Source organism: Erythrolamprus reginae, chromosome 1 (assembly GCF_031021105.1).
Source record: "Erythrolamprus reginae isolate rEryReg1 chromosome 1, rEryReg1.hap1, whole genome shotgun sequence".
In the NCBI taxonomy this organism is placed as follows: domain Eukaryota; kingdom Metazoa; phylum Chordata; class Lepidosauria; order Squamata; family Dipsadidae; genus Erythrolamprus; species Erythrolamprus reginae.
In genome coordinates, this window is record NC_091950.1 from 146,085,422 (window position 1) to 146,109,625 (window position 24,204).

Below are 24,204 nucleotides of genomic sequence, written 5' to 3' on the forward strand. Positions count from 1 at the left end.
ATAAAGATGGCCAGTGATGGAAACAAGAATCCGTTACTAAAGTGTTTTGTGGTGCAAAGCCTCCATGTGCTGACAGAAGGCAACATGTAACCCAGTTCAAATAAAAAAAAATGCATTTTCCTCTCGGATATTATCTGTGTGGCTTCTTTAAAGTGTGGCTTTAACACGATGGTGTAGCTTTCCACTAATTTGTGTTGCTTGATAAGTGTTGCCATTAGCAAAGGCACCTTCCTCTTCTACAGGCCTGTCTTTCTGCCTGCACATCCCTGAATCAATAACTGTCTTTCAAGGAAAATGAGAGGCAATCAAATTAGGAGTGTAACACAGAGGCTTCCGTCTATATCGCACAACGTGTTGTGCCTTGCATGGCTTGTGAACTTATTCCCGTTTGTTAAGCCTGGCCCATATCTCTGGGGGTCAGAATTAAGAGCAGCGAAAGTGGAAAAGACCATCATGAATTGCACACACCTCATTGTTCTTGGAGCCTTGCCGTTCATTTCTGTGAATTAACAGATTGTAGTTTAGAGTTCCAGTAACAAAAAATGTTACTGTAAATAGAAGCTTGAAATTTTGCTCGTCTTAGGGACCCCTTTTATCTATGTTGCTTTGAGCTGCTACTGAGAAGAGCGTTCATAATGTTCTAAGAACTTATGAAAAGGTATTTTTTAAAAAGGTATCTAGTTCAAAATTTAACTTTAAATTGTTATTTAAAGTTGCTTAATTGGATGAGGCCAGGTCACATAAGGCTAATCTGGTTCAGGAGTTTGGACATAGGGTTAAGCAAGTCCTATGGGAAATCAAACAAAATTATGACATTTTAAGGAAGCATGTGCTAATTCATCTTCCCTGAAAATGATTTTTTTTAATTACCAAAACGTGACCCAGGGAAAGCTGTTTTAATATTCTCCATCAAATCCTGATCACAAAGCATTTTTTCCTTACCAAATTAGAGGTTAATAAATGCTTTAGAGTTTCTAAAAAGCAATGTTTTTAGCATTTAGACTTATATATCGCTTCCTAGTGCTTTTACAGCCCACTCTAAGCGGTTTACAGAATCACCATATTGCCCTCAACAATCTTCATTTTACCCACCTCAGAAGGATGGAAGACTTGAGTCAACCTTGAGCCAGCAGTGAGATTTGAACTGCTGAACTAGCTGAAGTAGCCTGCAGTGCTGCACTCTAACCTGGCTCTTTAAAATGCTGATTATGATGGGAGAGAGAGAGAGGAGGGAAATCACAAGAAACATTTCATTGCTTCAAACTAAGTCTTTAAACAACAAAAAAAAACCCTAAAAGAAAGTACGCAATCAATAATTTATTAAACCTCCATTTTGTAAAGCCAGTTACAAATTAAACAAAAGAAGTGCAGAAATAAATCTGCAATACAATTCATGTCTGTTACATTCCCAATTGGGTTTCAGCTGCCTGCAGCAACCCGTGAGCCAGGCTATAGCAGTACAGTAGTATTGCAGGTTCAAGGGAGCAGAGCAATATGGACCATGGAGACTGAAGTCCAGGCTTCCTCCAAGTGGTGCCCTCCATGTGTGAAAAGTTAAAATCGGCACGGCCCAATATACAACATGGCAGCTGCAGTGACCGGAAATTCTAGATCCATTCGGAGGGCGCTTGGTTGAGAGGAAGCCTATCCTTGTCAACATACTGAACCAAAAAAATACGGTCAAATGTCTCTTTTACCAGTCTCCCCTGGTTCCATGTCCAGAAACGGAAAGGATGCAACCGATGATACTGAGTCTGGCATATTAAGGCAATGTCTACAGAGAGGCATTGTGAAGTTTAGATCCCAGCCTGACCGATGTAATCACATTACGTGCACCAAATATTTGGGGGTGTCTCTAATCGTTCCTCCATTGTGGCAGAGAACGAAAAGATGACAATTGTGATCATCTGAAATTTGGTTCATCTGGCCATGTTCCTCATTTGCAATCCCAGAGGCAGGAGAGAATGGAAGGTCATTGGGATATCCTTTGCAGAGGGACATTTTTTAATGGGTTCTGGGAGGGCTGGACATTCCGCAGCACACAGTTGGATATAAAATGTAACCTTATCCTTTGAATGGACCAGATCAATGTTTTCCTGTCACGTGGCACTTCCCCAGACATGCAGCATGTAAAATTCCCAGAAGGTGGTAAGATGGACATCTCTACTTCATCATTCCTTAGCCTGGGGAACATCAATAGCCAAATGTCTACGGAGCAGAAGAAGCTTCTTGGATAAGAAGTGAAACGTCTTCCAAGAAAAATCAGAAAGTCCTGTTGCCTCTTGGGGGGAAAAACAGCACCTTTGGGACATCCAAGAGCTGAAGTTAATGCATCAGGAGAAAGCCCAGTCTGGGACATGTTACTTAGCTGTATTATGAGTGCCAAATATTTGTGCTATGATTGAAAGTAATATAAATTCAGGACTAGGCAGGGGCACACAATTCAAGGGCCTGGATGTCTCGGTTATAAACTCTGAAATAATACTTACATTGGGACAGAGGCCAGATAACACTAGTCTCTGACATTTTGATTCTTTTTAGCTGCCGTAGACAGAAAGGGGCTGGGGGAGTTTTAATCCAAAGCCTCTGGACAGCACCAAGAGCGCCAGATGTTCATACTTTGTCTCTAATTTCTTTTATTTCTTGTTGCTCTCAAATCCAGATAAATTAGATCTGAAGATAAACCTGTTTATTTTGCAGAAACAGCATTAAGTGTTCAGAGCCTCTGTTTTCTTCGCAAGGAATTCAAGAGCGTTTCATCGCAGTATTTCGTTTAAGGATTTTCAAAAATATTTTCAGCGCCAAGTGAGCCAATGTGTTATTTTCTACACAAATCACATTTAACCCTAGGCTCAGAGTATCTGCCTCCAGCCTGGCACCCTATAGTTATATTCAGTTACAATTTCATCAAGGAGGCTATTTCTGCCACCAGTTCTTCCCATTGCTTATATATGATGGCAGTGCAGAAAAATTAAACGTTTTTTTAAAACTCCGCAAAGCCCAAACTCCTTGCTAAGGAAGAGAGCTTGCAGCACACAGATGAATATAAAATTTGACTTTATCCTCTGAATGAACCAGGTAAGTATTTTTCTACTAAGTGGCACTTCCCCAAACATGCAGCATGAAAAACTACGAAGGACTTCAAGAAGGAACAGTGCCGTGTCTTTACATTTATGCGGCCTTGTGACGTACTGAAAACTGATTTGAAAGTTGAAGTTCATTGCTTGAAGCCACTGAAGATGGTAACAGTCTTGGGAAGATGAAGTCTGTTGAGATGTAGCAGCTCGTTCCTGAGAAATCACACATGCCTCCACCCAAGGAGAAGAGCTAACAAAATCTCTTTCAGGGGTGGAATTCTTGCTGATATTAACTTAGCAACTCTCTCTGCTTTTATTGCAAAAAGGGTTTTCACATGATGATATTTTGAGCAAAAAAGGGGGTCCTCACAGTAACATCTGAGCCCCAAGAGTGGCGTCTGGAAAACCCCACATAAAACTGTCTCAGGATCTGGCCTGTGATGTTCTAATTTTAATTATGAAAGGTCAGGATGTTCAACGCTAACCCTTTATGTGTCTGTTGGGCAAGATGCTGGAAGGAGAATTCTGGAGTAACATTTTCTTACAAAAACGAATCTGCTACAAATTTGGCTGAATCACACCACAGGTCCTTCTCAGCAGCATAACTGACTCTGCAAATCCAATCACCTCATCCAGATACTCCCATGGCTGTCCAAGCTGGTGGCTGATCTGATGCTACAGCATTTCTTCACAATCATATTGATGTAGGCCTTCATGATTTTAATTATTTCTCCCACCTAATGAAATAAAGAGAATTATCGTACCTCTTTTGTAAACTACGATGCCACTGGATTCTCACAGGGTCCAAGACAAGTTGAAGACATATTTTACAAAACAACAATGCTAGAAACAGAAATAGCACTTAGATTTATATACTGCTTCACAGTGCTTCACGGCCCTCTCTTAAGCTCTTTACAGAGTCAACATATTGCCCCCATCAATCTAGGTCCTCATTTTATCGACCTCGGAAGGATGGAAGGCTGAGTCAACCTTGAGATGCAGGCGATAGAAGTAGCCTTCAGTACTTCATTCTAACCACTGTGCCCCCATTATTCGTGCTAGATTGTGATTGAAATGAAAGCCTTCAATACACAATTTAGGGTTCCCCAAATGAGTACTGATAGGTAGCATCTATAATTTCCAATAAGCATAGATAACAATTGCGCTGGCTGGAAGTAAGAGAAGATGGCATCAGCACATAGATATCAGAGTGGCTAAATCAAGTAATCAATTAAAGTTTTCTGTCGTGATACTGTCATTGCTAAACAGTTTTTAGATCATTATTAAATTTCTACCTTTCCTCAATGTTTTTGTAACTGCTTAAAATGCCCATTTTACAGCTTAAGATATGAGGTATAAATAAAGAGATTAAAAAACTCATTTGTACTGCTATCATAATCTTAGGAAAGGAATTTCCCTTCTCATACACTAAGTATTCAGAGAAAGCTAACTGGCAGTTTTAAGATTATTTTTCTCACTATTTGATCAGAAGCCCTTGCTAATCTATCCACAATTATCCAAATACAGTGGTACCTCGTGATACGAACCCCTCGTGATATGAACAACTCGTGATACGAACCCGGGGTTTGGAAATTTTTTGCCTCTTCTTACGAACTTTTTTCGGCTTACGAACCCCGCAAAATGGCGCTTCGCTGGGCGTCGCCGCTCGGCTGTCACCTTGTGAAACAGCCGGGGGACTTCTCGGCGTTCTCCCGAACCTGGAAGTTCAGGTTCGGGTTCGGGTTCCGGAGGTTACAGTTAGAAGGTTACAGCTGGGTGGTGCTGCTCGGCAGAGCGCCGTTGTTTTCGGCCGATCTGGAGGCTGGAAAGGAGGTGGGGAATCCCAATAGGGAATTCCATGGGTGGAGCTTTGACGTCAGACGTCCGGACTTTTTGCATGCATTAATCGCTTTTACATTGTTTCCTATGGGAAACGATTTTTCGTCTTACGAACTTTTCGCCTTACGCACCTACTTCCAGAACCAATTGGGTTCGTAAGACGAGGTATTACTGTATATATTAAAAGTTTGCTTCGAATATGGAACAAATAACAGAAGGAAAACATGGTCTATGAAGGGATTGCCTGATATTCTTACTAGCCACCTAATTTTCCAATTGAAGTTCTATAATTAACTGCTCTACCTTATACTTATTCTAGCCTGGCAGGTGAGGTCTGGGAACTCCTGGGGGGTCATTGAGACCCTTCCAAGGGGCCTGTAAAATCAAATATTCTAATTTTTCTCAATTTTAATACCTAGTATTGATAGGTTTACTGTATTCTATAATTCATTTTCAATCATTTTTAAGAATGTCAAGGGATCCTGTCACCAAAATGTTTGAGAACCACTGATCTAACCCATCCTGTCTCAGGAGAGTCATTTTTGAACTATATAAATTCTTGAGACAAGAATGGCTAAAAACGTACCTGGGGTGTTTCAAAGTACATCTCTCTTTCATCCACAGTCAGCTTGAAGGTGTTGGGCTGGGGAGCTCCAAAGAAGATAATCTGCTCATACTGGAATGTTTCCAGAGGCTTTGCCTCTCCCCGTTTGTACAATGACACATTCTCTGTATTGACACTGAGCCAAAGGTCATTTGGAAAGCCCCCTTCTTTGCACTGTCCAAAAAAGAACCAAGAAGTGTTAGCAAACAGGGATGGTGTAACTAAGGAAATTGCTTTGGGCCAAAACTGACAGGAAGTAGGTGATGAATAAACCTTATCTTTTCCCTGCTCCAGTCTCAGCCTCCTTCAACCCTTCTTTTACCACTAGTGCTTTTTGTCAATATTTTTCAAAACAACCGATGAACAATATTAAATTTAAATGGCTCCTTTACTCAGAAAGTTTCTATGCTACCTTTTAATACAAAGACTTCTCAATTACAAACAGGGAGGGGGGGGGGGAGAGAGATGAGAGATACAAAATTATCCAGTCCTTAGCTTGTTCTATACTTTGTGCTAAGGTTTTTTAGCCACTAATGTCAATTTAAGAGTTATTAAATGTGTGGGATCAATTGGAAAAGGAGCAGCAGCAATTTTGGAAAGGGAAGGAAATGGAACTTGAAATAAATGTTTTGCAAATAGCAGGTGATTCCAGAAACCAAGTAACTTTCCTGATCCTGAATACAAAAGGTATCATCTGAATCTCTCAAGACAAATCTACTGAACATACTGCTTGTTCACTCCCAGCTTCCTTCTTTTCCTTATTGCCATCCCAGTTTTCTTCTTTACCTTGTCCCTCCTTTCCTTCCTTCCTTCCTTCCTTGGCAGCTGGGGATACTGAAAAGGCAAAAACCTTTTGTTTCATGCTATGTTTCCTTCCTTGGATTGTCCACGTGGAACACAGAACTAGTGATAGAAGCCAGTATTTCACACACGCCCCCAAAACAATTAACAGATTTGTGAGGGGAAACACAAAACATCATCACGACCCTTAGGGCTACGGAGATATGTAGAGACAATGCTGCTGCTGCTGAGCATCACAGGGCTTTATCCCACACATGCTAATCTAGAATGCAGCTGCACGAGCTGTTTACCTAGATACATCCACATAACACCAACACTCCATATGCTGCACTGGTTACCAATTGGTCTCCGGTCACAATTCAAGGTGTTGGTTATTACCTATAAAGCCCTACATGGCTTAGGAGCTGACTATTTACGGGACCGCCACATACCCCCGAGACCAATTAGATCCCACAGAGTTGGCCTTCTCCAGATCCCGTTGACTAAGCAATGACATTGGCGGACCTGAGAGGGAGAGCCTTCTCTGTGGTGGCCCCGGCTCTATGGAACCAACTACCTCCTAAGGTCCATACTCCCTGTATCCTACTGGCCTTCCGAAAAGCCTTGAAGGCCTGGCTCTGCCGACAGGGCTGGGGGCTGTGAGAATTAACAGCTTACTTCTGGCCGATACCTCTTTTGGTACGATTGTACATTATTGTCTTCATCAGGGTTTTTTAATTATTATTAATCATTTTGGGTTATTATTGCTTATAGTGGGGTTATATCAATGGGGTTTTTAAAAACTGTTTTAACATTTGAATTTGACTCTTTTATTGTACTGGTTCATTGTTGTGAGCCGCCCTGACTTCTGCGGGAGAGGGCGGCATATAAGTCAAAGTAAAGTAAAGTAATAGTAAGGTGTTGTGATTCCGTCTGAGGCCCCTCAGGGAACGGCTGACCCTCTGCCGGCTCTCTGCTCAGAGGGGGAGGATGAGGAACAGGGAACGGCTGACCCTCTGCCGGCTCTCTGCTCAGGGGGGGAGGATGAGGAACAGGAGGGAGACGAGGAGGAGGAATCTCAGCCCGAGGGGGAGCTCTCCCTAGCAAGCAGCCTGGATTCTTTAGATGACCAGGCACAAGGAATAATAGATTTCCGGCAGAGAAGGGCAACCCAACGAAGGGGACAATTAGCCAGGTACTTCAAGCACTGAATGGGCAACAGCTGGGTTTGGGTGTGGTGCTCTCCAGAAAGGCTAAAAAGGCAGACCCACCCTTCCTGGTTTGTGGAGAATTATCTTTGGGAGTCGTGAGACCTGGCTGTGATCTTTGGCGTCTTGGAATTCTGGCTTGTGACTTTGAATACTGAAACCTTGAGGGGAAAAGGTGGGTGTGCCAGCAAGAGGTCTGCTGTGAAGGCTCATAGCCTGCCTGTGGGGAAGAACAGGTTTTCCTCTGTGTTTATTTTCAAATTATAAAGTGCTTTTGTTTCTACCAGCGTGTCTGGCTGTTTTTTCCAGTTGGTGCTGAAGTCTGGGGGCACCCAGACAGAACAGTAAAGTAATAGTAAAGTAAATAAAATAAAACAATGAAATGAAATGAAATAAAATATAAAATAAAATAATAAAGTAAAATAAAATAAATGCTTCCATGTCTGCTCTTACTTCAACGTCAAAGAGGGTGGAGCCGTAACCAGACCATTCTTTCATGATTGCCATGTAAGCCACCATGGCCTGTTGCTGTAGCAACCCCTGCAGCTTGTTCCACTTTTCCGTTATGCTGGCCCGAGCTGCTGACAGTTCTTCTTTCACCCACATCTCTACCATCTGCTCCTCTTCCACTTTTTGCTTCTTGACGGAGCCGGTTTTGAAGCCTCGCTTGAGAGTGCCCTCCAGGAAGCTAGTTCGCCTTCTCTCCAGGACTTGGCTGCTGGAGCCACTACTCTTCATCGACTGCAGGATTTTCGACTTCAGACGGTTCACTGGATAGACGCTGTCCAGGGACCAGGCGGTTTTGAAATAGTCCCCATAAAGGTACTGCAGTCTGAGTGATGCCAAGTGTTGCAGGGTCTCCTCTGGGCCTGGGAAGTGACCGTCAATGAGACTTTCATGCGCCTGTTAGAATGTCAAAAGCAACAATTATTCCCAGCCTTCTATATACAGTAATACCTCGTCTTACGAACCTAATTGGTTCCGGAAGTAGGTTCGTAAGGTGAAACATTGGTAAGACGAAACATTGTTTCCCATAGAAAACAATGTAAAAGCAATTAATCCGTGCAAAAAAAAAAATCCCAAAATGACGCTCCGCTGGGTGCCCGGCTGTCACCTTTTAAAACAGCTGGGGGGCTTCTCAGCGTTCTCCTGAACGCCGAACACGGAAGTTCGGGTTCGGGAGAACGCCGAGAAGCCCTCCGGCTGTTTCAGAAGGTGATAGCCGGGCGGTGGCGCTTCTCGGAGGCCTCCCGAACCCGAAAAGTTCAGGTTCGGGAGAACGCCGAGAAGCCCCCCAGCTCTTTTAAAAGGTGACAGCCGGGCGGGTGGCGCCCAGCGGAGCGCCATTTTGCGATCTGTGGTGGGTTCATAAGCCGAAAAATGTTCGTAAGAAGAGGCAAAAAATTTCCGAACCCCGGGTTCTTATCATGAGGTACCACTGTATCTTTATATAGTGGAGTGGAGTGCAGTATAGTAAATAGTATCACATTTCAGGATATACCTCAAAGGTGAGATTAGCACTGAAATGTGCAAAACGTGTGTTTGCAGCTATTATGATTAAAACCTGTAAGATATTCAATAGCATCTGAGTTTGAAATTCCATTCTATCGTAATTACAATATTATAATTTGGGTCTTAAGAACATAAGAGCCATGCTGAGTCCAGCATTCTGTGACACTCAGTGGTCCACCAATTGTCCTTGAGGATCTTGAGCAGACAGAAAAGGCAAAACCCTCCCTTTCCCCTGACCCCCAACAAATGGTACCCAAGGGAATCCTGCCTGCCTCAACCAACATAGAAGCGGCACTTGGCGTTTCAATAACCACCGATACACTTGGCATCCATGAATTTGTCTAATCCTGCCTTGAAGCTATCCAGGCTGACAGCTGTCACCTCTTCTGGAAGTGAATTCCATAAACCAACGACCCTCTGGGTAGAGAAATATTTCCCTTTATTTGTCCTCACTTTTCTTACCTATGAGCTTTAGGGAGTGCCCTCTCATCCTAGTATTGTGTGATAGAGAAATGAATTTTTCTCTATCCACCTTTTCTATCCCATGCATGATTTTATACACTTCGATTAAACGCCGTCTTTCAAGGCTGAAGAGACCAGGGCGTTGCAACCTGATTTCATAAGGGAGGGGCTCCATTTCGATGATCATTCTCCTTGCCCTAACCCAGTCCTAATCAATGCTTGTCACTAACTGCATAAAAAACTCCCACTTCTAGGGAATATGGAATTCCCACCTTTCCCCCCCCCCCCCCAATTCTGTTTGTTTTTTAAATAAGCCTCCTATCTATGGAATGCAAACAAGGCTTTATCAATTCATTGCCCGCTATCCAACTGGCTGCACAGAAGGCAGCAACAGCTTGAGAAGGTGTGTTCTGACCCTCAATACCACCTCAAGCTATTGGTATTGAACTCTGAAATAGACCTGTTTTTCAGCCTCACGATAACTCCAACTTTTGTCAAAGACTAACTGGGTGAGCTTTAAAAGAATTTCCCATTGTTGATTAAGTTTGGAAGTTTGCTTGGCATTACTAACAAACAGAGGGTCTACGGAGAGGGGTGGTATACAAATCTAATAAATAATAATAATAATAATTTCACCTAAAACAGACCCCTTGGGCTAAAAGGAAACCTCTCCAATCCCACTGCTGGTTAATTTCCGTCATTTGCTAACATGCTATATCCATCTTTCACCCAATGAAGTTGTAGCTGCTTAGTCTGTCTCGTGGAAGGGCTTACCTGCTCAAACATAAAGGCAAATTCCACTCCTTCCTTGGGAACATTTTCAACATCGAGAAAGCAATAGAGTTTAAAATACAGCTGCCAATGGCCGTCTACATCTTCTTCCATAGATCCAGAAAGTCTAAACACAGAGGAGGAGAGTTTGGTGATCATTTGCCGCTCCGAGTCCTCAGAGAGGGGCGGCATACAAATCTAATAAATAATAATAATAATAATAATAATAATAATAATAATAATAATAATCATTATTATTTGGATTATGGATCAAGACAATGACTGAGATGTCACAGGAATGTTACTGAGAACTACTACTTGCAACTAACATTTAGAAGAGCTCAGCACATGGGACACCACCAGGGGTGGGCTGATGCCTGGATGAGGGGGAACACAGTGGGGCAGAGAAAATGGAGGTCCACCCCAGAGCACCCAATTTGCACTGAAAGATGTTGAAAGAAAATGCAGGGCGTCCTGCATAAGCCGTGCTCAGAGTGTGGTAGTAAAAAATTTGATAGCCCTTCACTGGACACCACCAGCATGTTCACATCACTGCAAATAGCAGCATAAGGAGGAAAAGGCAAGTTATGAGATGTTGATAAAATTTGTGGCAAGTAACTTGAGGCATTATAGCTAATGAGGTGATATATGGCCCACATCGAGGGTGAGAGTGGACCTGAAGGGGCTTAAAAACACTTCACCCTCCATTGTCCAGGATTTATTTATAAATCTCTGTGAGTACAGATTTAGATATATGAAGCATGATATTGCAAATGAGCCTTGGCCTTCTTAGCAAGAAACACAGACTAAATTCTTAGCAAAAAATGAAGACTAAACTTAAAGAGAGGGGCTGAAGCCTAAATAATTTGTATGGGTATTTTCACACTATGGACACACAACTTTACAGATATATCTTACACCAGTGATGGCGAACCACAGGTGGCACGTAGAGCCATATCTGCTGGCACCGAGTCATTGCCCTAGCTCAGCTCCAACATGCAAGTGTGTACCAGCCAGCTGATTTTTGGCTCGCACAGAGGCTCTGGGATGGTTTTTGGCTTCCAGAGAGCCTCTGGGGGGATGGGGGAGGAGGTTTCTACCCTCCTCTGCCTCCAGGGAAGCCTTTGAAGTGTGGGAAGGGAGAAACATGAGCTGACTGGGCCCACCAGAAGTTTAGAACCAGGCATTTTCCGGCTTCCAGAGGGTCTCCAGGGCGCAATGGAAGCTGTTTTCACCCTCCCCAGGCATTGCATTTTGCATGTGGGCACTCGTGCATGCACGATAGCACGTGTGAAGGCTTTTTCGGCACCCGGGGAAAAAAAGCTTCGCCATCACTGTCTTACACACTTGAAGTCCCAAGTATAATGGTTTTTCCTACCTCTCAAACTTAGCCAAAACATCTGCTACAATCACCCGGCTCTCAATGGCTTTATCTACATGTTTATTGCGCTCAAAGAGGGCAAACATATTTCGACTGTCTTCCATTGCCAGTCCCCGGATCAGCTTCTCTACCACCTGAAAGTAGAGAAAGTTTTTTTAAAAAAAATATTTTAATTAGTTTTTTAAATGTTTACACACACAGACTGCACATCATACAACACAAAACAGTGCCCTGTGAAGGTGCACCCACCACCTAACAACATACATACCCCACCACCAATTGGAGGCTCTGTACAACCATCTTTAACATTCTTCTAACCCTGGATCTGCATTTTATTTACATATCGAAGAGTGATTCTAATTTATTCTTTATGGCTAGATCACAAATTCTGCTTGTCATATAACCTCTCGCCATGTCCCATCGTTCCATCAGTTTCTTCAATTTATTTTCATTATACATATTCATCCTTACCTCCATAATTTCAAAGTAAATGTGGTCCACTATGTACCAATACCAATTCTGTATCGTCCATTTTGCTGCTTCTTTCCAACCCAATACAATGACTGCTTGAGCGCTTTCCAATGCTGCTACTTTTATTTCTCTAAATTCTCTTAAATCTCCCTTTTTTACTAGTACTGCCATTTCTTTTGTGATTGTCCAGTTAATATTTAATATCCTGTTCATTTCATCTTGCACTTCTTTCCAAAATTTCTGTACTAGAGAAAGTGGGAAAGTTGACCAAGTTATTCTGTCATTGTTCGACAATGGAATTGGGCAATAAGACGTGACTGGGAAAGGCTACAAACAGATTGGACAAAGGATTGTACTATATATACTCCAAACTACTTCTGCTGATCACCGGCTGCCAGCTGTTTGGGAGATCGAGTCTCAGTAGGCTCAAGGTTGACTCAGCCTTCCATCCTTCCAAGGTTGGTAAAATAAGGACCCAAATTGCTGGGGGCAATATGCCTATTCTCTGTAAACCGCTTAGAGAGGGCTGTAAAGCACTGTGAAGTGCTTTACAGCCCTAAATGTTATTATTATTTTGAGACGGAGTTTCTAAGGAACTGGCCTTCAGATCAGAAGGGAAGAAAATGCTTCCATTTCCAATATTTTAATTCCTTTTTGGATCAATTAGTGAAGAGACAGAAATTATAGAGTTCCTAGGCAGCCCAACTTTTTTTTAAAAAAAACCTTCTATTCTTACCTCCCCTGCGCTGGTGTGTGAATTGATAGTGATCTGACAGGAACCTCCTCCGTGGCAATAGACAGTAGTGGTCATTTCCTCTCGAGCGATAAGTGCTTGTATTTCCTCCTGGGAGGGGACGAATTCTCTGCTCTTGGTTCTCTTCAGGGAATCAGTGATGAACTGAGAATACTGGTCTACGTCCGTGCCCAGGAAAAGATCTTTTATTCTGGGATGGGAAAAGAAGAGGTAGCAGTGTCCTATGACATGTTTTGATACAGAACCTTTCATCATTTACACATGGCAGAGGAGAAGTCAAACTCATTCAGAGGCCATAAGTTACTTATCACCGAACAAGACAATTCTGTCATTTGATTTAAAGAAATTATACTATACAAAGTGTTGGTCATGACCTTTAAAGCCCTATATGGCAATGGACCAGATTACCTCCGGAACCGCCTGCTACCGCACGAATCCCAGCGACCGATAAGGTCCCACAGAGTTGGCCTTCTCCAGGTCCCGTCGACTAAACAATGTCGTTTGGCGGGCCCCAGGGGAAGAGCCTTCTCTGTGGCGGCCCCGGCCCTCTGGAACCAACTCCCCCCGGAGATTAGAACTGCCCCCACCCTCCGTGTCTTTCGTAAACTACTCAAGACTCATTTATACCGCCAGGCATGGGGGAGTTGACATAGCTCTTCCCCCTAGGCCATTACACGTTATGCATGGTATGTTTGTGTGTATGTTTGGTTTTATAATAGGGGTTTTTAGTTGTTTTTATTATTGGATTGTACATGTTGTGTTTATTATTGTTGTTAGCCGCCCCGAGTCTGCGGAGAGGAGCGGCATACAAATCCAATAAATTATTATTATTATTATTATTATTATTATTATTATTATTATTATTATTATTATTACTAATTTGGGTATCTCCCACCAGAGGGTATTTAGAATTTTCTGACTATAGGGCTAGTATTCTGTTTTCTGTTTACAGCATCAGAAATAAAGAACACAACTGTGTAATAAAGCAGAGCTCCCCAATTTTTATGGGCAGGCAGCCTGGAGGGGGGAGGGACAGGCACCTTTACATGCGCTTGTGCATGCGTGGACAGAACTGTGTATGCATTTGCAATGCTCATGGCGATGCTTGAGCACATAAAAGCTCGTGGCAACACTAGTGCCTGTACGACACTTGTGGCAATGCTACTGCCCATGCAACATTGGTGGCAATGCTACTGCTCACACAACACTCATGGCAATGCTAGCACACGTGAGAGTAACTTCAGTGCAAGTAAAAGGCTGCAACTGGGCACATGCTGGCCAGCCACTCATTCAGAGAGCCCAGTGGTCAACAGGCTATGGCCCATAGGTTGGTGACCCTCGTAATTGAGTATTAGGAGAGGCAGTGCAAATATAGGTTATTACCTATAAAGCCCTACATGGCTTAGGACCAGATTATTTACGGGACCGTCTCCTGCTTCATGTATCCCAGCGGCCGGTTGGAGCCCACAGAGTCGTCCTTCTCCAGGTCCCGTCAGCCAAGCCATATTGCCTGGCAGGGCTTAGGGGAAGGGCCTCCTCTGTGGCAGCTCTGGCCCTTTGGAATCAACTCCCCCCAGAGATTCGTACTGCCCCATCCCTCCTGGCCTTTTGTAAGGCTCTAAAAACAGATCTTTGCCATCAGGCCTTGGGCCGCTGAGCGTTGCCACCCTGTTCCGGCTGACAGTATAAGTGAATGATTGTGATGGGATTTTAGATGAATGGTTTTAATTGTTTGGGGGTTTTGGATTAGATTTAATATTTCTTAGATTTTGTATTTTTATAGTGATTTTATTGTGTAAGTCGCCCTGAGTCCACTGGAAAATGGATGAATGAATGAAGAAATAAATCTCATTGGGGCTGTCTTGCAATATTGGTGTTGGTTATGATCTATAAAGCCCTTCATGGCATCGGACCAGAATATCTCTGGGACCGCCTTCTGCTGCACGAATCCCAGCGACCGGTTAGGTCCCACAGAGTTGGCCTTCTCCGGGTCCCGTCGATGAAACAATGTCATTTGGCGGGACCCAGGGGAAGAGCCTTCTCTGTGGCGGCCCCGGCCCTCTGGAACCAACTTCCCCCAGAGATCAGAATTGCCCCCACCCTCCTTGCCTTTCGTAAACTTCTTAAAACCCACCTCTTCCGTCAGGCATGGGGGAATTGAAATATCTTCCCCAGGCCTATATAATTTATGTATGGTGTCTTGTGTGCATGTTTTTTTAAATTATGGGTTTTTAACTTCGTATTATTAGATTTGTATTGTACATTGTTTCTATCACTGCTGTGAGCCACCCCGAGTCTACGGAGAGGGGCGGCACACAAATTTAATAAATAAATAAATAAAATAAATAATATACAGGACATAAGTCTAGTTTTAACTTTCAACTGTGATCTTCACCCAGGGGCAATAGGCACGAGTGCGCACAGGACGCCTCTTCTTACCTCCTGAGGTGAAACTTGAGGTAACGGAGGATTCCTCGGCTGGGAAGGAAAGTACAGCTCATGCAGGTCATGAGCTGCCAGTGGTGAAGATTGCCAGGGCTGTTGGGCTGTGGCACGTGATTGGTTTGCTTGATCAGCTGACAGTAGACTTCATCGCGGAGGCCCCTGAGATCATGGCAGGTCTGAAGGATGCCCTGGATAATGGGGATAGGGTCAGACACTGACTCGATTTCCTGGAGGGAGTTGAAGATCTTCATGGCTTCATCCTGAAGACTGCTGTAGCCCTTCTCTTGCTGCACTGTAAGGGGGAAAAGGCACAAAAACAAGGCAAGGGAGATCAGTACAGTACCTCCTTGGGAAATAGACAGATTCAGCTTTAAATATAATAACTTTATCAAAATTTATTTATTTAGTGGATTTGTATACCGCCCCTCTCCACAGACTCGGGGCGAGTAACAACAGTGATAAAAAACAGCATGTAACAATCCAATACTAAACAACTAAGAAACCCCTTATTATAAAACCAAACATACATACAAACATACCATGCGTAAATTGTAAGGCCTAGGGGGAAAGAATATCTCAGTTCCCCCCATGCCTGACGGCAGAGGTGGGTTTTAAGAAGCTTATGAAAGGCAAGGAGGGTGGGGCAATTCTAATCTCTGGAGGGAGTTGGTTCCAAAGAGTCGGGGCCGCCACAGAGAAGGCTCTTCCCCTGGGTCCCGCCAAACGACATTGTTTAGTTGACAGGACCCAGAGAAGGCTCACTCTGCGGGACCTAACTGTCGCTGGGGTTCGTGCAGCAGAAGGAGGTCTCTGAGATAATCTGGTCCGGGGCCATATGCCTCTCAGGGGGTTGCAAAATACAGTTACTGATGTCTATTCTAGCCTTCTCTGCATTGGTATCTACCAGATGTCTAAAACTGTAAGGGATTATGGTAGATGGAATTTATCAATCTGGACAGTGCCAGATTAGGGAAGATTCACTGCAGCCCCACAGAATAATATGCATAATCGCTCTCCTAGAAGAATGTGGGATTATTCTCCACCACCTTCTCTTTCCCATCTGGAAACACACTAGATCAGGGGTGGGCAACTAATTTTGCCATGGGGCCGCATGAGAAATTGGGATGGTTTTAGAGGGCCGGACTAATATAATTAACTCATTTCTACCCAATACTGTAAAGACCCAGACCCTAGCCTGACCTAAACACCCAGATCCACTCTACAGACCCCTAATTGTTTGCTTTATGGTAACACGGTGCACCACAGTCACTGCGCTGGAGTGTTTGCATGGTTTCTGTGCTCGGACGCTCTCGGTAGGTGGTTGGGGTCCGCTCCATGATAGAAACATAGAAACATAGAAGACTGACGGCAGAAAAAGACCCCATGGTCCATCTAGTCTGCCCTTTTACTATTTCCTGTATTTTATCTTACAATGGATATATGTTTATCCCAGGCATGTTTAAATTCAGTTACTGTGGATTTATCTACCACGTCTGCTGGAAGTTTGTTCCAAGGATCTACTACTCTTTCAGTAAAATAATATTTTCTCATGTTGCCCTTGATCTTTCCCCCAACTAACTTCAGATTGTGTCCCCTTGTTCTTGTGTTCACTTTCCTGTTAAAAACACTTCCCTCCTGAACCCTATTTAACCCTTTAACATATTTAAATGTTTCGATCATGTCCCCCCTTTTCCTTCTGTCTTCCAGACTATACAGATTGAGTTCATTAAGTCTTTCCTGATACGTTTTATATTTAAGACCTTCCACCATTCTTGTAGCCCGTCTTTGGACCCGTTCAATTTTGTCAATATCTTTTTGTAGGTGAGGTCTCCAGAACTGAACACAGTACTCCAAATGTGGTCTCACCAGCGCTCTATATAAGGGGATCACAATCTCCCTCTTCCTGCTTGTTATACCTCTAGCTATGCAGCCAAGCATCCTGCTTGCCTTTCCTACCGCCCGACCACACTGCTCACCCATTTTGAGACTGTCAGAAATCACTACCCCTAAATCCTTCTCTTCTGAAGTTTTTGCTATCACAGAACTGCCAATGCAATACTCAGATTTAGGATTCCTTTTCCCCAAGTGCATTATTTTACATTTGGAAACATTAAACTGCAGTTTCCATTGCTTTGACCATTTATCTAGTAACGCTAAATCATTTACCATATTTCAGACCCCTCCAGGAATATCAACCCTATTGCACACTTTAGAGTCATCAGCAAATAGGCAAACCTTCCCTACCAAACCTTCTCCTATGTCACTCACAAACATATTAAAAAGAATAGGACCCAGAACAGACCCTTGTGGCACACCGCTTGTAACCTGTCTCTGCTCAGAATACTCGCCATTAACAATAACTCTCTGATGTCTATGCTTCAGCCAGCTTGAAATCCACTGAACTATCCAGGGATTAATTCATCAGGAAAGCAGGAACCGGAGGAGTCCCGGCAGACGTGGTGAGCTCTTTCATCCTCGCACTAGAGTGGACCCCAACCTCCATGGACCAGTCACAGACAGCGGGCGGGTTGGTCACAGACAGCGGGCAGGCCAGATGCGGCCTGTGGGCTGCCCCTTGGCCCAGGTCTGCACTAGATTCTACTCTGCTCTAAAAGGAAATATGCTGGCTGTTTTTAAAAAGTGCTATTGCTAACATGTTGTAAGCCGCCCTGAGTCTAAGGAGAAGGGCGGCATAAAAATGGAATAAATAAAATAAAATAAATCTGAGCTAAGAAGATAGCACTGTTCCATCATTCATTGAACATGGAAACCTATGTTGCTTCAAGAAACCAATGAATGAAATATTAAGATTTGCAGGTTGTACAATATTGGTTCAAGCATTAAAGCTGATTTAATTCAAGTTAGAAAAGGGAAGCAAATCACCAGCATAATTCCCGAGGTCTGGGCAAGATATATATTTAAATAATATTGTTATTATTAACTGCATAGTAATGATTTCCAACACTCTGAATGCAAGAGTGCTCCATCCTGTTTACAGAATAAACTCAGTTTTGCATGCTTAATCTAAAGGCAACAGCACTAAAAACATTGTGGAGTTTTTTTGCTTGTGTACACTTATGAATTTGTCTCACTAAAATAATGGATCTTTTGCTTTTTAATCAAATATCGATAGGACTGCACTGTTCATTTTTACAGTCTTTTAGATATGAGCCTTGATACTCCAAAACTTTGCCCTCTCACCAGCTACATTGTCTCTCCTCCCCCCCCGCCCCCCCCCCTCCCCCCCCTCCCCACAACACACACTTTCTGACTTGGTTCCTCAAATGTCAAAGCCATAGTTACTTACTGTTGATCCCAACATCTCCATAAGGCAGCGGCAGCAGTGGTGAGTGCAAGGGATGTTGGGTGTATCTCAGGATGGGATTCCTTCGGTAGATTTGTTCTACTACTTCAGAATTAGTATTATTTTCCTGAAGTAAACAGAAGGGGGCAGGGAGAGAGGAGAGTGACAGAGATGTTTTCAGTGGCTGTGCCTTTTTTCCTCCCTACATACAGGATGTACCAAAAACCAGGCCCTCATTGATCCATTAACAATACGTTTTATATTTTCCCAGGGAAAATACTACTGTTAATGTTGAAAGGTCATTACTTTTAATTACATTTAATTATTACAGCAGCTGAACCCGCAATCTTCTACAGGTGACATATATACCTGTCAGGTACAGTTGACATATTATACCTCCCAGAGACCAATAAGAGTACAAAGAGTTGACCTCCTCTAGGTCCCGTCAACTAAGCAATGCAAGTTGGCGGGACCGCGGGGGAGGGTCTTCTCTGTTGTCGCTCCAGCTCTGTGGAATCAACTTCCCCCCCCCCCCCCAAATGTCCGTACTGCTCCCACCCTACTGGCCTTCTGTAAGGCCATGAAGATCTGGCTTTGCTGGCAGGCCTGGGGGCCATAAACTAATCATGGCTAAATTGTATGAATGGTATGTATGCATGTTTATTTATTTTATTTATTATTTGGATTTGTATGCCGCCCCTCTCCGAAGACTCATGTTGTTGTGACTGTTCTATCATGGGTTTTTTAATGAGGGTTTTATTTATTTATTTATTCGATTTTCATGTCGCTCTTCTCCTTAGACTCAGGGCGGCTTGCAACATGTTAGCAATAGCACTTCTTTTTAACAGAGCCAGCCTATTGCCCCCATAATCCAGGTCCTCAATTTACCCACCTCGGAAGGATGGAAGGCTGAGTCAACCTTGAGCCAGTGATGAGATTTGAACCGCTGACCTGCAGATCTACAGTCAGCTTCAGTGGCCTGCAGTACAGCACTCCACTTGCTGCGCCACCCCGGCTCTCCACCCTGTTTTACTGTTTTAGATTTTATATTCGACTTCTTTTTTATTATTTTGTATTTATATTGTTTATTGCAAGCCACCCGGAATCCTTTGGGATTGGGCGGCATAGAAATTGAATTAATTAATTAATTAATTAATTAATTAAATAATATGTGATGTGCTAATGATTTAAGCCGCTAATGCGACGTAATATGCAGCCTTTGCTAGTGTGTACATCTATGTGTCTAACACACCATGAAGGATCTACTACTGTTAAAGTCTGTGGTGAAAAATGCATATGTATATTATCAAATCTCCCTGATTTAGTGATGGGAATAGGAATAAAGAGGGTTCATACATTTAAAAAGTGCATTTGTGATTAAAAACAAGAGAGGCTGGTCAGGACCCTGGAGTAACGTTCCTATCCAGAAGGAGATTAAACTATGGCTTCTGTGTAGAGGCTCAATTAAGACTTTGTGGAACTCACCCTAATGTCACGGATAAGTTGCTGTGTGGGTGTTTCAATGGGAACTTTGCTGTCAATGACTCCTTGGATGGCAGAGGCCCAGCGCATGGCTTCGTTCAGCAACTTTGTGTAGAGGTGGTAGGAATGCTTCCTGCCATGCACGGTGATGTTCCAGTAACCTGCTGGCACAAACACAACCAAGATGAGTGTGTCACTATTTCAGATCAGTAAGTAACAAGCAAGTCAATGGAGAAGACAGAAAGAGGTGCTACTCAGCCAAGGTATGAAGGCAATATGATGTGTTTAACTGCAATGCGATGTAATGTTAACTGTGCAGCCCCAAGGCGCTGAAAGTTATTGGTTTTGCTATTAAAATCTCTTAATTATAACATCTTCGATTAGCACTGCTCCATCATTCATTGAACACGGAAACCTATTTTGCTTCAAGAAACCAATGAATGAAATATTAAGATCTGCAGGTTGTACGATGTTGGTTCAAGAAACACCTGGGCTTCTCAAGTATGAATGCAGAGCTAAGATCTAATTATTTTTTTCTGGGTTTTTTCCCTAGCTATGCATGGAAGGTAAGCAAGATGTTAGTGGAGAAGCAGAGCAAACCGTTTCTCCTTGCAAATTTATTTCATCTGGATGGGAAGGGACGTCATTCTATTAACCTGGCATTCAAAGGTAAATGTAAACGTCTGTTCTGTTTTTCTAACTGTATATGAATATATACATGAGTATATACAATATATATGAGTCTGTCATCTGCACCTGTCTGGTTTGGTTCTGCAACCCAACAGGATCGACACAGACTTCAGAGGATAATCAGAACTGCAGAAAAAACAATTGCTGCCAACCTGCCTTCCATTGAGGACTTGTATACTGCACGAGTCAAAAAGAGGGCGGGGAAAATATTTACTGACCCATCACATCCTGGACACAAACTGTTTCAACTCCTACCCTCAAAACCAAGACAACTAGACACAAGAACAGGGTTTTTCCGAACACCATCACTCTACTAAACAAATAATTCCCTCAGCAATGTCAACTTTTTACTAAGTCTCCTTAGACTCAGGGCGGCTTACAACATGTTAGCAATAGCACTTCTTAACAGAGCCAGCATATTTTTCCCACAATCCAGGTCATTTTACCCACCTTAGAAGGATGGAAGGCTGAGTCAACCTTGAGCCGGTGATGAGATTTGAACCGCTGACCTACAGATCTACAGTCAGCTTCAGTGGCCTGCAGTACAGCACTCTACCTGCTGCGGAACCCTCATGATTATCAGCATATACAGGTGGTCCTTGACTTACAAGAGTTTGTTTAATGACCGTTCAGTTACAATGTCACTAAAAAAAGTGACTTATGACCATTTTTCAGAGGTTGAACTTTTGCAGCATCCCCATGATCATGTGATCAAAATTCAAATGCTTGTGGTACATATTTATCACGGTTGCAGTGTCCTGGGATCATGTCATCCCCTGTTGCACCCTTTTGACAAGCAAAGTCAATGGGAAAGCTGGATTCACTTCACAACTGGGATACTAACTTGTTAACTGCAGCGATATTAACAATTGAGGCAAAAAAGGTTTTAAAATGGGGCAAAACTAACTTAACAGAAATTTTGGGCTCAATTGTGGTCATAAGTCAAGGACTACCTGCATTTTAACAAGCTATGATTTAGTCTGAACATATCTGCAACATAATTATACTTTTTCTACAATAACTGTATCCTTAGCAAAAGGTTTTTTAGGATAAGGTTATGGCTAATGGTGATATTAGACTCACTGTTGCTTTTATGGAATTCTATGTTCACATCAAGATGCTTTTAGTTTAATAGATGCTTTTAAGTTTTAATTTTGCCATGCTTCTTTATGTATCATTAATATCTATGAAATCTATGGGTTATACTGCACCTTCTGACATTCTGCTATTCAAGGATTTTTTTTAGTATTAATTTTTCATTTTTGTTTTTCATAAGTTCACGTGCACTTAATGATTTCCAGTTATTTCTGAAGATGATCAGTTTAATTTTATATATTTAATTGATCAGTTAATCAACCTTAAATGTTATAACAATTGTAAATTTTCTGTTTACTAATATTTTTCATACATTATGTTCTTCCTCACCTTTTTTCCTTTTTATGTAGCAATTTTTAAAATTATTTAAATATTTTAAAATAAATAAAACAAATTTTTGCCTACTTCTCGTGCACCATACAGGCATTTTTCCTGTTAATTATGCCCACGTCCAATTATAAATGCAGACACATTTCTATCTATTTATAATTGCACGTAATGAATACAATAAAACCCTCCAAAGTTTTCACAAATGTCAGAACTTGCAAACCTCTTTACATAGATAGTTCTTACCAGTTTCTTTGAAGATTCTTTCATCAGGCTGGATCACTGAGCAGAGGCTATTGAGAACAAGCGTCCCGAGCTTGGTGGCGGTGCGTTCGGAAGACTTATAATAGTCAAGAGCAGTGCTGGTCAGTACAAACCAGCGTTTCTTCAGCTTCAGGGACAATGTCTTGTTGTTGCTCTGGACCTCCTTATGTAGCCACCCTGACAGAAAATACAGGATCTATGAACTCAGCAACAGAAAACTTGTACTCCTTTAGTACATCTGTGTCCCTGGCTGCTGAGGGGGTTGTGATGAAGTATCGGATCTTCCTTTTTTACTTTCTAGCTTCACCTTCTGACTTTCTACGTAAAGTAATTGCATTAAGATTGCAGTATATGATGCTCCCAGGGCTGCAAGGGGCTTCCAACAGCTTGGGGTATGGTCTCCTCTAAAAATTGCCACCAAGTAATCGTTCTTAATGTCGCAAAAGAGGAAAATTATTAATCCATGGGGAATAAATGCATTTCATATATTTTGAGTATGTGAATTTGTTATTTATATAATTGCACCCACCAAAGTTGCATTTTCTTTACACTAAGCAGCTATTTATTTATGCATTTATTTTTTGGTGTTTTTATCCAACTCCAATTGAGTTTCTTACACATTCTTTCAATAAAAAGTTCAAAATAGTAGAACAATATCACAGATTACTAAATAACTATCAATAATAAATAAAACTACAAACAACAACAAAATGCCCATGACTCCTGAGAAACAATAATAAATCAAACACAACCAAGGGAGAGAGCTTTATACTGTATTAAGTTTAGCATGTTTTGTTCAAATACAAACATATATTCAGCTGCCATGTATCTTTTTAGCAATCCTCATAATCCCCCTGCAGAGCCTTTCAGCAGGTTGCCGGATGACCACCTAATGAATTCCTGGATCAGAATTTAATAGCTTGCTCTTCTAATCAAGATATTGTCTCAATTCTCCTGGCCAGTGATCCCTTTGTGTCCAGCTGCTGGCAGGGCTACTCCCTCTGTACGTGGGAAGATTGAGCTATTGTTATTACTCTAGTGTAGTGGTTCTCAACCTTTCTAATGGCGCGACCACTTAATACAGATCCTCATGTTGTGGTAACCCCCAACCATAAGTCTAGCATCAATTCTCCCATCAGAGCTTTAAGCTGATTGGCAGGAAGATCAGAGGGATACCCTCCACTTTAAACGCCTGATTGGTCGGATTGTAAAATTATGTTCCAAAGAGCCAGAATTGAAGCTTTAGTTCCTAACACCAAGGGAAATTTGTGTTTTCCCATGGTCTTAGGCAACCCCTGTGAAACAGGCATTCGATCCCTAATGGGGTCCCGACCCCCAGGTTGAGAACCACTGCTAAAAATGTCACTGTAAAAGAATCCTTTTAATTAGCATAAAGTTTCATATCTTCCCACTTTGCCGGGGCATAAAATAAGCAAAATCCTGATAATTTTTCAATTGATAGTTGGTACTGTCAGCTTTTCCTAGGTTTGATGACTTTCAGAACAGAACGATGGCTCCTGCACCTACATTGACAGAGAATTCTGAACATGAAGTTCAACATTAAGCTGATTGCCTTTATTCTCAATCATCCAGGTCATGGTTGTACCAAAAGTGCTTTTCCAAAAGGCAACTGTATTTTCTTGTTCATTTGGTTTTTTAAAATTGAAAATATTGTGCTTTTTACCCAAGAAGCTTCTTCAGTTCTTGGATGAGATGCAAAATTGTTTTCAAGGAAAAA

General features: G+C 42.4%; 1 protein-coding gene across 2 annotated transcripts in view; it reads right to left on the bottom strand.

Annotated features, from left to right (window-relative positions):
* Positions 1-1,302: 1,302 nt before the first annotated feature.
* The window catches only part of LOC139153988 (unconventional myosin-X-like), an 82,085-nt gene continuing 59,183 nt past the window's right edge, over positions 1,303-24,204 (bottom strand). The window contains exons 25-34 of one of the 2 annotated variants that reach the window (XM_070728426.1): positions 22,449-22,643; positions 20,094-20,251; positions 18,612-18,735; positions 15,299-15,596; positions 12,842-13,049; positions 11,632-11,768; positions 10,257-10,380; positions 7,962-8,411; positions 5,503-5,694; positions 1,303-3,814 (exon numbers count right to left, since the gene is read on the bottom strand). In XM_070728426.1, the coding sequence (XP_070584527.1) occupies positions 3,701-3,814; positions 5,503-5,694; positions 7,962-8,411; positions 10,257-10,380; positions 11,632-11,768; positions 12,842-13,049; positions 15,299-15,596; positions 18,612-18,735; positions 20,094-20,251; positions 22,449-22,643 (2,000 nt within the window). In that variant the 3' untranslated portion in view covers positions 1,303-3,700. Of the gene's footprint in view, positions 3,815-5,502; positions 5,695-7,961; positions 8,412-10,256; positions 10,381-11,631; positions 11,769-12,841; positions 13,050-15,298; positions 15,597-18,611; positions 18,736-20,093; positions 20,255-22,448; positions 22,644-24,204 lie in introns of both variants that reach the window. The other variant, XM_070728419.1, reaches the window with a different exon arrangement.